This window comes from Bombina bombina, chromosome 3 (genome assembly GCF_027579735.1).
Source record: "Bombina bombina isolate aBomBom1 chromosome 3, aBomBom1.pri, whole genome shotgun sequence".
Classification (NCBI taxonomy): Eukaryota; Metazoa; Chordata; class Amphibia; order Anura; family Bombinatoridae; genus Bombina; species Bombina bombina.
Genome location: NC_069501.1, coordinates 825,604,608 through 825,620,586, shown reverse-complemented (window position 1 = coordinate 825,620,586; position 15,979 = coordinate 825,604,608). Strand labels below are relative to the sequence as shown.

At 38.3% G+C, this 15,979-nt stretch overlaps 1 protein-coding gene across 1 annotated transcript in view; it reads right to left on the bottom strand.

The window, feature by feature from the left end:
* Positions 1 to 15,633, bottom strand: part of CARS2 (cysteinyl-tRNA synthetase 2, mitochondrial) — a gene marked incomplete in the record, with an annotated part of 379,651 nt that extends 364,018 nt beyond the window's left edge. The window contains 2 exon segments of the mRNA XM_053707781.1: positions 7,333 to 7,383; positions 15,287 to 15,633. Of these exon segments, the coding sequence (XP_053563756.1) occupies positions 7,333 to 7,383; positions 15,287 to 15,498 (263 nt within the window).
* Between the last annotated feature and the right edge of the window lie 346 nt (positions 15,634 to 15,979).

The following is a 15,979-nucleotide window of genomic DNA, read 5'->3' as shown; positions in this document are numbered from 1 at the left end:
AAAACCTAGAGTAACAAACATATATATATATTTGGAAGTTTGCATATTAGTATTTGATTACTGTGTTTTGGTGACATAGCTGTGCACTGCTGCTCAAATGCCCCAAGTGCACACTTACCAATAAAGACCATAGAGCTTATGTATAACAGGTATACCATATATCAATATCCCCTAGTGGTAATTTGAAGGATTGGCCACTTATAAGGCCATACAGCCCTTTGTTAGATCAATATACAGATATACCTAGAATATAATCTTGGTCTTATGACAGGATTACTAAGTACTTCACATACCCTGTATTGTATAAGCTAAGGATCGTACAATCAACAGAGAGTGTGTTTTTAACACTTTCAAGGGTAGCATACATACATACTTTATGCTGTCTTTTTTTAAAATTAAATAAATAAAGGTTATATTTTAAGTCTTGTTACACACTTTCTTCAATTTCAAGTTCCAGTAACCAACCGAACTAATCTCCATAATCTATTCACAGTGCAAAAAAGCATTCTTTTGGGACTAACTGGCTTACTCAGCTGGTACAGTCCATTTTTGTAAATCAAGTTTTTTATATGCTTACGCACTGCTCCTTAAGTGTTCAGGTATAAATCTTAAATTGCATTACTTTAAGCAAAAAAATCAAAGTTAAGTAACAAAACACTTAGGCAGACAACCATTTAAACTTCAAAGAATAAAGGTTCAAAATTTCTCTCTAAACAAAATTTGAGGAACCTTTACCTTGTTCCAAGAAAAACCCTTAGAATCACACCAATGAAGATATTTGCACCATACCCTATGGTAGTTCTTGCGAGTAAACGGTTTACGAGCCTGAAGCATAGTAACTTCCTCAGAGAAGCCACGTCTAGCCAAAACTAGACGTTCAATCTCCAAGCAGTCAGCTTCAAAGAAACCAGATTTGGATGAAGGAAGGGACTCTGAAGTAAAAGGTCTTTCCTTATAGGTAACCTCCAAGGCGGAAGACCATATCCCCAAACCATATCCTGTGGGCCATGCAGGAGCTATTATAATTTGATGTGTTTGATGCAATCAATCACTCGTGGAAGAAGAGCAGAGGAAACAGGTAAGCTAGATTAAAATCCCAAGGAACCACTAGAGCATCTATCAGAACGGCATGAGGATCTCTTGACCTTGAACCGTACCTTGGAAGCTTGGCGTTTTGACAAGATGCCATCAGATTCAACTCCTGAACCCCCCAACTGAGGGTTATCATTGACAACACCTCCGGATGAAGAGCCCACTCCCTGGGATGAGCAGTATGTCTGCTCAGAAAATCCGCCTCCCAATTGTCCACTCCTGGAATGTGGATGGCAGATATAAGACAATCGTGAGTTTCCGCCCAATGAAGAATTCGAGTCACCTCCTTCATTGCTAAGGAACTCCGATTCCCCCCTTGGTGGTTGATGTAAGCCACCAAAGTAATGTTGTCAGACTGGAATCTGATAAACTGGACCAAAGCTAGTTGAGGCCAAGTTATCAAAACATTGAAGATTGCACTCAATTCCAAAAATTTTATTGAAAGAGACGACTCCTCCGGAGTCCACATCCCCTGAGCTTTTAAGGAACCCCAAACTGCTCCCCAGCCCATTAGGCTGGTGTCCGTGGTCATGATCACCCAGGATGGCCTCAGGAAGCATGTGCCCCGAGACAGATGGTCCTGTGAAATCCACCACGAGAGAGAGACTCTTGTTGGGGAGTCCATATTTATATTCTGCGAGAGATCTGAGTAGTCCCCATTCCATTATTTGAGCATGCATAGTTGCAGAGGTCTCAGATGGAACCGAGCAAAAGGAATGATGTCCATGGAAGCTACCATCAGACCAATCACTTCCATGCATTGAGCCACTGATGGATGAACAGTAGTCTGAAGACAGAGGCATGAAGCATGAAGTTTTGATTTTCTGACATGCGTCAGAAAAATCTTCATGGACAAATAATCTATAAAATTGTTGCTAAAAAAACATACCCTTGTATCTGGTACAAGGGAACACTTCCCACCCCTGGGAACATAGAATAGACAACATCTCTGTATGAGATTGAGATTTTGCTAGATGAATAGATGGCACTTGAACTAAGATGTCGTCCACATAAGGCGCCACAGAAATACCCCGGGATCTGACCACTGCCAGAAGAGCCCCCAGAACCTTTGTAAAAATTCTGGGAGCTGTAGCAAGACCAAAAGGAAGGGCAACAAAATGGAAATGTTTGTCCAGAAAGGCAAATCGCAGATACTGATAATGATCCATGTGAAAATTTAAATTTTTTGGGGGGTTTCTGACTTTTCAACTGCCTGCTACGCATATCACATAGTTGACACATGATTGATACCTAGTGGGTTACAGATCATCTTAACCTATTGGCACAGCTCAGCGGGAACTGAAACTATTCCCATTGGCGGCTTTAATGGCAATCTGCTTGTGACTGCATGTGTAGTCAGTGAGTGGGACAGCTGCTTGATGATGAAATGCGAGTGTCTTTATCTAATATTCCACCAAATATTCCGAAACTGTGTTCATCCCATCAACCTCATACATCTCATTAAAATAGTAAGTAGCTATTGGTGTTAAACTTTTTTTATTTTTTAATTCTGGCACATACTTCGTAGCTCTTAAAACAAGTTAGTTTAACTGAACAACTGAATTACTGTGTCACGAAATCATGTAGGTCTAAAAAGTGTGTCACCAACATGAAAAGTTTGGAAAGCTCTGCTCTAGAGGAACAGGAACAATCACTCCCAGGGAGGAAAGGTCTTTAACGCAGTTTAACCCCTTAATGACCACAGCACTTTTCCATTTTCTGTCCGTTTGGGACCAAGGCTATTTTTACATTTCTGCGGTGTTTGTGTTTAGCTGTAATTTTCCCCTTACTCATTTAATGTACCCACACATATTATATACCGTTTTTCTCGCCATTAAATAGACTTTCAAAATATACCATTATTTTCATCATATCTTATAATTTACTATAAAAAAATTTATAAAATATGAGGAAAAAATGGAAAAAAACACACTTTTTCTAACTTTGACCCCCAAAATCTTTTATACATCTACAACCACCAAAAAAAAAACATGCTAAATAGTTTCTAAATTTTGTCCTGAGTTTAGAAATACCCAATGTTTACATGTTCTTTGCAAGTTATAGGGCCATAAATACAAGTAGCACTTTGCTATTTCCAAACCACTTTTTTTCAAAATTAGCGCTAGTTACATTAGAACACTGATATCTTTCAGGAATCCCTGAATATCCATTGACATGTATATATTTTTTTTTAGAAGACATCCCAAAGTATTGATCTAGGCCCATTTTGGTATATTTCATGCCACCGTTTCACGGCCAAATGCGATCAAATAAAAAAAATTGTTCACTTTTTCACAATTTTTTTCACAAACTTTAGGTTTCTCACTGAAATTATTTACAAAAAACTTATGCAATTATAGCATACATGGTTGTAAATGCTTCTCTGGGATCCCCTTTGTTCATAAATAGCAGACATATATGGCTTTGGTTTTGCTTTTTACTAATTAGAAGGCTGCTAAATGCGACTGCGCACCACACGTGTATTATGCCCAGCAGTGAAGGGGTTAATTAGGGAGCATGTAGGGAGCTTCTAGGGTTAATTTTAGCTTCAGTGTAGTGTAGTAGACAACCCCAAGTATTGATCTAGGCCCATTTGGTATATTTCATGCCACCATTTCACCGCCAAATGCGATCAAATTAAAAAAACGCTACATTTTTCACAATTTTAGGTTTCTCACTGAAATTATTTACAAACAGCATGTGCAATAATGGCACAAATAATTGTAAATGCTTCTCTGGGATCCCCTTTGTTCAGAAATAGCAGACATATATGACTTTGGCGTTGCTTTTTGGTAATTAGAAGGCCGCTAAGTGCTGCTGCGCATCACACGTGTATTATGGCTAGCAGTGAAGGGGTTAATTAGGTAGTTTGTAGGGAGCTTGCAGGGTTAATTTTAGCTTTAGTGTAGAGATCAGCCTCCCACCTGACACATCAGACCATCCTGCAATAACCGGAAAGCAGCTGGAAGTGATGAGGATCGCTTCCAGCTGCTTTCCAAACCGAGGACGTACGCCATACATCCTCAGGCGTTAACTGTTTTTTTTCTGAGGACGTATGGCGTACGTCCTCGGTCATTAAGGGGTTAAGAAAGCCTCTCTCTTTATCTGATTCACCGATAACCTTGACAGATGGAATCTGCCCCTGGGAGGACAAGATTTGAATCCTATTCTGTAACCTTGGGAGACTATGTCTATGACCCAAGGATCTAGGACATCGATATCCAAGCCTGCTGAAAAAAAAAAAAAGAGAGCCTGCCCCCCACCTGATCCAATACAGGATCGGGGGCAGATCCTTCATACTGATTTAGAATCAACGGAAGGCTTCTTGGCTTGCTTTCCTTTACTCCGAGACTGACTGGACCTCCAAGAAGACTTGGAGTGATCTGACTTGGAAGAGGAGGAGGAAGACTTTTGTCCCTTAAAGTTACGAAAGGAACAAAAATTAGAATTCTGGTGACCCTTGGGCCGGTTCTTTTTATCCTGAGGTTGATAGGAACCCCCTTTCCACCTGTAATATCAGAAATAATTGGACCAAACAAGGTTTTATCCTTATAAGGTAAAGATAAAAGCTTTGACTTGGATGTGACATCTGCAGAACAAGACTTTAACCACAGAGTTCTGCGAGCTAAAATAGTGAAACCAGAAATCTTAGCTCTTAGTCTAAGAACTTGCATGTTGGCATCACAAATAAAGGTATTAGTTAGCTTTAGAGCCTTGATTCTGTCTTGGATCTCCTCTACAGTAGTCTCTTCCAAAATGAGATTAGATAAATCATCACACCAATAAGAAGCTGCCCCCTCAATTGTAGCAATACTAGCAACAGGCTGCCACTGTAACCCCTGATGAACGTACATTTTTTTTTTCTTTCTTCAAAAAAGCCTCAAGATTCTTATCCATGGGATCTTTGAAAGAACAACTATCTTCAATAGGAATAGTAGTTATTTTGGCAAGAGTAGAAATAGCTCCTTCTACCTTGGGCACTGTGCACCATGAGTCACGAATAGAGTCAGCAACAGGAAACATCTTTTTAAAAACAGGCGACAGAGAAAAAGCAATTCCTGGTTTATCCCATTCCTGAGAAATATCTGCCATAGGGTCTGGAAACACTTCCATAGACGAGGGTTCATCATATTCCCTATTAAATTTACTAAAACTCTTTGGATTCTCTGTGACAGACGAATCGGATTCTTCCAAAGTAGCAAGAACCCGTTTTAAAAGAACTCAAAGATGTTCTAACTTAAATCTGAAATGAATCTCCTCTGAATCTGCAGAATTGGTCACTGTATCAGAATCTGACAATTCACCCTCAGAAGCCACTGAGAAATCATGCTCATCAAATATCTTTAAATAACAAAGTCTTATTTAAACAAGAGGAGCAAAATTGCACAGGAGGAACTACTTGAGCTTTCAAGCAAAACAAACATTTGTCAATAGACAAATTTAAATTTTCATTAGTGTCCATAATAACAGCAGTGTCTTTATAAGATACACTAGCAAAAATGCCTGCAAATGCCTGCAAACAGTTTACTGATAGCTGCAAAAACCCCAGCTCTAGTGAGGGCTTACCGCTCCTAGAGACCAAAAGAAAAATCCCAAAAGTACTTGGTTCTCACAAAACGTCCACTAACAGCCACTTATCACAGACCTCCAGTCTGCACCGGAGCCAAATAGAGGAAGCGCCAAACAAACACGGTCACATGACTGAAATACAAATAACTACGTCACCCGCCCTTTACCTGAAAGAAAACGGCGCAAAACAAAACGCTTCCAATAGAGAGGCATTAAACCACTAACTAAGACCCAATCGAAGCGGCTGAACAGACAAGTCACAGGAAGCTGCCCGAACTCTGGCAAACACATACCAAACACACCTCCGAAAACATAAAGGAGGAAAAAAACACCCCATATTAAAAGAAGCCAGACATCTATATAGATCACTATATAAAACGTCCTTTCAGCCAGAAATCCCTAAATCAAGTGCCTCTTACATGTTCCCTGCCCTAATATGCTCTGTTAAAGCATACAAGTTCCCCTGCATACCGTACTTCCACAGAAATTTTGTATAATTAACTCCTAGAGTGCTGGCACCTTCTAACCTAGAAGGGAAAGCACTTACCTGTGAAAGCAGCAATCAGGCAGAGCCTCTTAGGTGTTTCAGATTACTCCACATCTAACAGTGACCTGCAGAAAAAGAAAAAACAGAGAAACCAACTCTGGTTTTCTATAATGAGGATAGCATGATTGTTAGAAATAAAACAAGGACCACGTCGCCGCCTTCTAACTGCTAACAAGCCACTATTACTAATACTAAAGAGATTGACATAGACACAGCACAGCCCCAAATCCTTGCTTGCAGGGAAAAGTACCCATAAAAAGGTTAAAAATATCTTCAGACACCAACTTCGCACATGCTCCCTTGACAGAGGCAAAGAGAATGACTGGGGGTTATAGGTAAGGGAAGTGATACTTAAAGGGACAGTCTACACCAGAATTTTTATTGTTTTAAAAGATAGATAATCCCTTTATTACCCATTTCCCAGTTTTGCATAACCAACACAGTTATAATAATATACTTTTAACCTCTGTGATTATCTTGTATCTAAGCCTCTGCAAACTGCCCCTTTTTTCAGTTCTTTTGACAGACTTGCAGTCTATCCAATCAGTGCCAGCTCCCAGATTACTTCACGTGCACGAGCACAGTGTTAACTATATGAAATATTTGAACTAACACCCTCTAGTGGTGAAAAACTGTTAAAATGCAATCTGAAAGAGGTGGGCTTCAAGGTCTAAGAAATTAGCATATGAACCTCCTAGGTTAAGCTTTCAACTAAGAATACCAAGAGAACAAAGCAAAATTGGTGATAAAAGTAAATTGGAAAATTGTTTAAAATTACATGCTCTATCTGAATCATGAAAGTTTATTTTGGCCTAGACTGTCCCTTTAACAGCTTTGCTGGGGTGCTCTTTGTCTCCTCCTGCTGGCCAGGAGTGAATATCCCACTAATAATTGGAATGATTCGCGAACTATCCATACTATAGGAAAGAAATCGGCATGCTCTGGCAAATTACAGCATCTGTGTGTGCACTATAATGCCCCTTTAAGCTAAAGTAGCAATTTAAAAACAAAAATAGTGGGGAAGAACTGCAGATCAAAATGTTAATAATTATATCGCCAAAAATTATGTTCCTGTAATATTTTTTTCAATCACAGTTATATTTGTATTATTATGATCATCTCACCAAGCATGCCCAAGATGTGACTGGTCATACACAGTTGGCCCACAGCTATACCTAAAAAACAGGAAATAACAGAAATAATTAAACCATGCAAATGTACAACATTATTTACATCAGTTTTACTTATTGGCACACAGAGTTTTAGCATCAGAACAGTGTCATGCAACTGCCACCATTTACTCATCATAAAAAAAAATCACTGCTATCTCCTAAGAGAAAAATGTAATAATGTCATGAAAATGGTATAAATGTGCATGTATAGCTTTACATAAATCCTCTCTGCCATTAACCCCTTACATCTCATTTTATCTGATTAATATACCATACAGACACTGTGACACATATCTTACTTGCTATCGCAATCCCCAAACAAAGACAATCACTTATGTAAAAGAGAACTAAACAAATGTTATACAAATAATCACAGGTAGAAAGATGTATATGTTTTCTATTCACAGTGATAAAACCAATACATGGTCACCGGGCTATATTCATCATAAGGCACATATTGGCTACTTTACTTTAAAAAAGTGGTTGTCTGTTCACATGATACAATGCACTTCACATTGTTTAACATTTCATCTGCTGCAAATCTGACTGATCTCTGCACACAGCCAAGTGGCAGAAATCCTGGCCCTGCAAACCTTCAATGCTGGGGGCCCGCAGGTACGAGGGGCCTGCCACCTGGCCACCTTTTCAGGGCCGGTGGGCCAGATCATATGCTGGGGAGCAGTGACAAGAAGCAGAGGGAGGCCATAGAGTGACCTGTGTGCACACAGCTAGGCCACTCCACTACATGCCAAGAACCCAGGAGTGACCTGTGCAAACAGCTGCATTCAAGACAGTGGGGAAGGGATGATAGGAGAAGGTTAGGGGTCAGAGGGGCCTAGAAAAAAATTGTTTTGCCCCTAAGTCAACCAACTGCAGCACTTGGGGCTATACAGCCATTCTTTAGTTGGCACACATGCTAGTGGTGGTATGCCTGGTCACAACAGAGCAAACTGTAATAGAGAATAATTTGGGCTTAGTTGTGCTAAAGCTGTTTAACTTCAACTCATTTTGTAATTATTTGGCGTCTAAAGAGACATGAAACCCAAGTTTCTTTTATGATTTAGATAAAACATACAATTCTAAACAAGTTCTGAGAATAAAAAAAAATACACTAATTTCACACCTAAATTACAATAAAATGGGGCAAAATAAATAATGAAATTGTATTGCAAAGTTATTTTTCTACTCATACGTAAACATTTTTATATTAAAATCTCAAGGTGTTTACTGTCCCTTTAAATATCAAAACACACTTAAAGGGCCATGATACCCACATTTTTTCTTTCATGATTTAGAAAGAGAATGCATTTTTAAACATCTTTCTAATTTACTTCTATAATCTAATTTGTTTTATTATCTTGATATTCTTAGCTGAAAAGCATATATAGATATGCTCAGTAGCTGCTGATTGGGTGCTGCACATAGAAGTCTCATGTTATTGGCTCACCCATGTGCATTGCTTTTTCTTCAAACAAGGATATCTCAAAAAGGAAGCAAAATAAATAATAGAAGTAAATTGTAATGTTGTTTAAATTTGTATGTTCTATCTGAATCATGAAAGAAAGATTTTGGGTTTAGTGGCCCTTTAAACTCATGTTTATCGTTACAACCCCTGTGTGTTACGCCTATATCTTTTATGTGACACTTGTTCGTTTTGAAATTCAAATGTTTGCACAGCATTCCATGGTTCTTGGTCTCCTCCTTGTCAGTTGCTACTTCCCACTCCTAAGGTTGTCTGCGCAGGAAGAAATGCTGCTAGAGGGGTGTTTATTTTCTGTGTGTGTGAATGAAGTATGGGTTAAAGTGACTATATAGTTATGCTGTAAAACAATAAAAGAAGATTTAGAAAATTACTTGGTGCTGTGGAATATTGAAAAACGTATTTTGTGGGCTGGAGGTCGCCAGCTTGTCCACTTTGCACCGGGTCCCAGAAAGGGGATTGCCCATTGCCGGTCTCCATGTGTTTTGCTGTATCTATATAGTTATGGTAGGCAGCTTGCTCATGTACATTGTGCTGAAGTACTCCAGTACACGAGCAAGCTGCCTACCAAAACAATATAGAGTAGTGAACGATTTTCATGGACGCTATTGATGCTCCAAAAACTGACTTTACTACTCCTGAGAGAACATACCATCTCCATGCACCCAGTCAAATCTGCTAGCGCGGCACTGACAGTTGCTCTAGTAGTTGAAAGGCAGTCGGGCAGAAAATGAAGAAAAAAAAAAAGTATTTTTAATATGCTTGTTATGTCACTGTCCAGCTAAATGCAGTACCGCTCACAGGGCACTATAGGCTGAAGGGTGGCAGCATTAAATATACTGAGTCAATCATAACCCCCACATATGCTGAAGTTAAAAAAAAAATAAAGCTCAATTATATATTTTTTTATTTTCCCTTAGGGGAAAATAAGTGAAGACTGTACATATACAGTATTACAAAGATAATATCCCTGTTTTTTTCTACCTGTTGATAAAATATTTTCTAAAGTTAAAACCTTTTTATTAATGCTCAAGTCCCAAATATTTAGCAGCTTGCAAAGCATTCAAACTGGGACCTCTGTCTGCAATGCTTTGTGAGATTATAAAAACACTATTTATGTTGCCTTTTTAAATAAAATATATACACACTATATGCAGATATGCACGGGCGACTAAAGTTTCTTGCGGGCTGGTACGTTTTGCGATTTACTCGCCCAATGGGCGAGTGGAGTTTTTGGGTATTCATAGGCTCTGCATTGCTGTATAATCAGTATAAAGGAATAACACATTGTTTTATACTCAGTGTATAGGAATAACACATTGCTTTATACTCGTGTATAGGAATAACACATTGTTTTATACTCAGTGTATAGGAATAACCCGCTGTTGTATACTCAGTGTATAGGAATAACCCGCTGTTGTATACTCAGTGTATAGGAATAACCCGCTGTTGTATACTCAGTGTATAGGAATAACACATTGCTTTATACTCAGTGTATAGGAATAACACATTGCTTTATACTCGTGTATAGGAATAACACATTGCTTTATACTCGTGTATAGGAATAACACATTGTTTTATACTCAGTGTATAGGAATAACCCGCTGTTGTATACTCAGTGTATAGGAATAACCCGCTGTTGTATACTCAGTGTATAGGAATAACCCGCTGTTGTATACTCAGTGTATAGGAATAACCCGCTGTTGTATACTCAGTGTATAGGAATAACCCGCTGTTGTATACTCAGTGTATAGGAATAACCCGCTGTTGTATACTCAGTGTATAGGAATAACCCGCTGTTGTATACTCAGTGTATAGGAATAACCCGCTGTTGTATACTCAGTGTATAGGAATAACCCGCTGTTGTATACTCAGTGTATAGGAATAACCCGCTGTTGTATACTCAGTGTATAGGAATAACCCGCTGTTGTATACTCAGTGTATAGGAATAACCCGCTGTTGTATACTCAGTGTATAGGAATAACCCGCTGTTGTATACTCAGTGTATAGGAATAACCCGCTGATGTATACTCAGTGTATAAGAATAACCAGCTGATGTATACTCAGTGTATAGGAATAACCCGCTGATGTATACTCAGTGTATAGGAATAACCAGCTGTTGTATACTCAGTGTATAGGAATAAAGCATTGTTTTATACTCAGAGTACCTCTAACACTGCATGCTACTTATTGAGAAACTGAAGCCCTATTGCACATGCACAAGGCTTATCGGTTATCAGCATAATACTATAAAGATCTTAGTGAGATGTGGTCCATGCATGTGCAGTGTTTTTTCTGTCATGTTTGGCAAAGAGCTGCCGTTTCTTTAGAGTGGAACAATGTAGAATGAAACCTAAGCTACCTATAAAGAGTCTTGAGTGACATGAAAAGCAGTTCCAGAAATAAATAATATAAACATGACTTTATTGTCACTTTATATGGACAGTAAACACCTTGAGATTTGACTAGATTACAAGTGGAGGGCTAATTAATAGAGCACCTGTAAACGGGCAAATTCGCTTGTTTACAGGGGCATGATAAACAACCAGCAAGCAATTAGCGCTCCGAAAATTAACCAGAGATCATATCACTGGTTAATTTTCAAAATGTGCCCAATTGCCCCTAAATTTAAGTGTAATGTTGTTTTTTAGTAAAAGAAAAAGTAGCATTTTTTTTTAATAAAAAAAAAACTGCACAAAACTGTTTTATGGGGTTAAAGTGTGTGGGTGTAGGGTGTTAGAAAAAAAACAGCACTAAAAAGTGCCTTTACATTGCATTCTATGCATGTAAATATGCATGGCATGAGAACGAGGCTCCCATTGGAGCTAATGGAAGCACGCTCTATTGAGAGCAAAGCTTCCATGCAATGGGAACGCGGCGTGAGCTGATAATATCTCGCTCACATAAGTTCAATTTTGCGCTCCACTTGTAATCTAGCCATAAATGTTTAGTTATGTGTGGTAACAACTATGCAGAATACTTATATTAATCTTATCATCTGTTCATTTAATTATATTCTGGAAAAAAACTGCAAATGCCAATAACAATCTTGGATTATCTGTACTGGGCAGCCAGGTTTGCAGAGCATAAAATGTGGAACTAGTAAATATAAACTAGCATCGCTTGTACCTAAATGCAGGATTTGTAAGTGAAAGTGCCCACTTACAACTTCCCACACTGTCTAATGATAAATCTAACCCTTCACACAAATATAGTACTTCTCTCATCTCAGAAAAGACACCTTAGTAGCACTATTGACTTCTCTCTCTCCTTCACTACACTTAAAGGGACACTGAACCCAAATTTTTTCTTTTGCGATTCAGATAGAGCATGAAATTTAAAGCAAGTTTCTAATTTACTCCTATTATCAATTTTTCTTCATTCTCTTGCTATCTTTATTTGAAAAAGAAGGCATCTAAGGTTTTTTTTGGTTCAGAACTTTGAACATGAATTTATCCACCAATCAGAAAGGACAACCCAGGTTGGTCACCAAAAATGGGCCGGCATCTAAACTTACATTCTTGCATTTCAAATAAAGATACCAAGAGAATGAAGAAAATTTGATAATAGGAGTAAATTAGAAAGTTGCTTAAAATGTCATGCTCTATCTGAATCACGAAAGAAAAAATGTGGGTTCAGTGACCCTTTAACATCTTCCATTCCAAGCTCTAGGACATTTCCCTGCTAGTTTGAAAAATTCCCTACCAGGCTGTGTCCATCTCCTCAAGATTTCTAATTTGAATATGTAAAATATCTATTCACCCCAGCAATACTGTAAGGTGAACACTTTAAAAAGAATATGAGTTGTTATATGAGGTGCATCCTGCATATCAATTACTATCCACTGTTTTACTGGTTTTGTGTTCATTGTTTGATTTTATTATGAAATGAAAAAAAACAATCACAACAAGAAGTATAAAAATTACTAAAAAAAGTAAAATTATACTAAAAATGTATATTAAAACCTTAAAATACTTCCCAAGAATATATCTCCCATACAATCTATTTTTAATAATATCAGGCAAGAGAGTGCGCTAATGAAAAGCTGCTATTAAACTAAAAATATTATAATACAATTTAATTTTTACAATAAATACCCTAACTATAGGTAGTGTAAATAAAAGCTCCACATTGTAATTTATCAATAACTGTAAAAAGTCCTCTATGATTAAAAGTCCAAAAGCCGTTATCAAGATCCTGATAAAGGCTGGATACAGCTGAAACGTGTAGATGTAGCCGACTTCTGATGGAAAGTATTTGAGAAAGAGTGCCCTTTACTTTACTCAAAAAGAATTCTGCAACAAAGTAACCCGTTTGGATGGTTTACCAAGTGGAAACAGCCATCCGTGTACTTGTCTGCCTGGAAAAAGACACTCACGCCCCAAACAAAGGACGCTCCAGTCAAGTGGGCATTAAAGTGATGGTAAAGCCAATTGTATAATATGCTAGGATTCACTAAAAATAAACATTAGTTTCTGTCATTGTTTCCTAAAATCAATAGCCGTGCGTGTCAACTAACATTCTAGCACAGCTACTGGTCTAGAGGTGGAAACGTCACACTTTACTGGAGAAAGTGCTGTGCCGTAGGCGACCGGAGACGCTTAGTTAGCGATATACTTGCCTTACAGTATAACAATGAGTTTAACAATGACAGAAACTAACGTTTATTTTTAGTGATGGTAAATCCTAGCGTTTGTTATACGCTTTGATTTACCATCACTTTAAGCCAGTAAGTGAGAACGCTAAACTGACAGAGGAAAGCTAAACTGCCGACATGGTGGAGGTTTTTTCCGGGGGGGGGGGGGGGGGGGGGGGGTAATGTGAGTGAGATAAAAGTAGCAGACCAGGTGGACAATTTATTAAAGGACCAGTAAATACAGTAGATTTGCATAAACAACAAATGCATGATAAAAAGATAATGCAATAGCACTTAGGCTGAACATCAAATGAGTCATTTTTTTCTGAAGATTTTTCGTTATGTCTATTTCCACTCCTCCTGTATCATGTGACAGCCATCAGCCAATCACAAATAAATTTACATATATTGTGTAAATTCTTTCACATGCTCAGTAGGAGCTGGTGACAAACAATTTAATTATATAAAGACTGTACACATTATGTTAATGGAGGCAAATTGAAAAGTTATTTAAAATTGCATGTTCTATCTGAATCATGAGCGCTTCATTTTGACTTGAGTGTCCCTTTAAGGAAGAAAGTTGCAATACGGCGATAACGCACCAAGTTTAATTACCAAGATTTTAGTGAGCAAGTCAAAGCTCAGGGTCTAGTGCTATATTCAAGAAACCCCTATGGATAAGTTTTAAAGGGACACTGAACCTAATTTTTTTCTTTCATGGTTCAGATAGAGTATGATATTTTAAGCAACTTTCTAATTTACTCCTATTATTTTTTTCTTAGTTCTCTTGCTATCTTTATTTTAAAAGCAGGAATGTAAATCTTAGCAGCCAGACCATTTTAGGTTCAGCACCATGGAGAGAGCTTGATTATTGGAGGATTATATTTACCCACCAATATGCAAGCATAACCCAGGTTCTCAACCAAAAATGGGCCGGTTCCTATGCATCACATCCTCCTTTTTAAATAAAGATAGCTAGAAAATGAAGAAAAATTGATAATAGTAGTAAATTATAAAGTTACTTAAAATTGCATGCTCTATCTTCTAAATCATGAAAGAAAAGATTTGGGTTTAGTGTCCATTTAATCATGGAGGACTTTTAACAGATATTGATAAATTATACTTTGGAACGTTTATTTACAACACCTGGGGATAGGGTATTTTTTGTTTAAATAAAATTGTATTATATTTTGAGTTTAATAGCAGCTTTTCATTAGCGCACTCTCTTGATACATGAAAAAATACAAGCATACCAGTTTTGCTATCTAACCTGTTGTAACTACAGTATAAACCATTTTCCAGTTTGATGATCTCCAGAATTAAAATCTCACCTAAACAATGCACATTGGTTCCTGTGCATTACTATATTTTGTACTCCTTGTTCAGAGCTAAAGAATTGAGGAGCTATTTAGCAATCAACTTTAAAGAAAATGCTGCCTTTCATTCCAAGTATACATTCCATTTTGGAAATAATTGTAAGTGTGCACTGGTCAAATGTGGGCAGCAAAAGTGGTGATAATGTAAGGTGCCAGTTTCTCTAGTGAATGACGACAAAAACATAGAACAAGTTTGCTTTTATGTACTCATTATTTATATCGATTCATGACAATTTATAGCCCAAAATATACTGCCACTATGGATTTTACTAATACTGCGAGAGCAACCTGATTCTAATGATATACTGCCTCACTGTTTATAAATGACAGTATACATGGTACATATGACCACTGTAAGCCTTGTGCAGTCACAGTTACTATTAGACGGATAATGTATGTTCAGTGAGCTCTGACCATGTTGCCAGTGATGGGTTAGGCAGTATGAGCGGCTCCTTCCTTCTTGTCAAGCTGTTATACACTCGGATTCCCGTGTCATGTCCGCTCGGGGGCGCCCATCTCCCAGTAGTGGAGGAGACTCGGACAAGAGCTCGAAAAGCCACATCCATGCCGGGTAAACGGGGAATAACAACTGCAGGGAGCAGCCTGCAACCGGCCTTAAGTAGCATGCTCCCGCGGGCCCCTTGGTGCTACAAATATACAGAGGTACAGTCGCCAATGTGCACAAGAAAACGGGACATCCAACCCTCATAAAAGACTACACGCCGCGATGTCAGTGAAAGTTACATCCCCGGCTCCACCTCTTCCTCTACTCCTCCTACAGCCGCCTTTCCCCCTCCCACAGAGCCTGTAGCCACTGCCAGCCTCAGCCTGTGACATTCAGACACAAAAATATACGGTTGTTTTTATTTCGCTCTCGTCTGTCATACTTACTCTGCTATTTCATAATCATAGGAACCTTAAGCTTTACTAGTATATTATTATTAAATACATATTTAGCCACAGTTACCATTGCACATTATAATTCCCTCTCAGCAGCAAACGCTTGCAGTAAGAGACGGTGTCCGTATTTTGTTTATAAGAGGTGTAGTATATAGTAATTACGGGGGCAGTGCAAGGGAAGCCCCGCCTGGCTCTCACACAACAGCA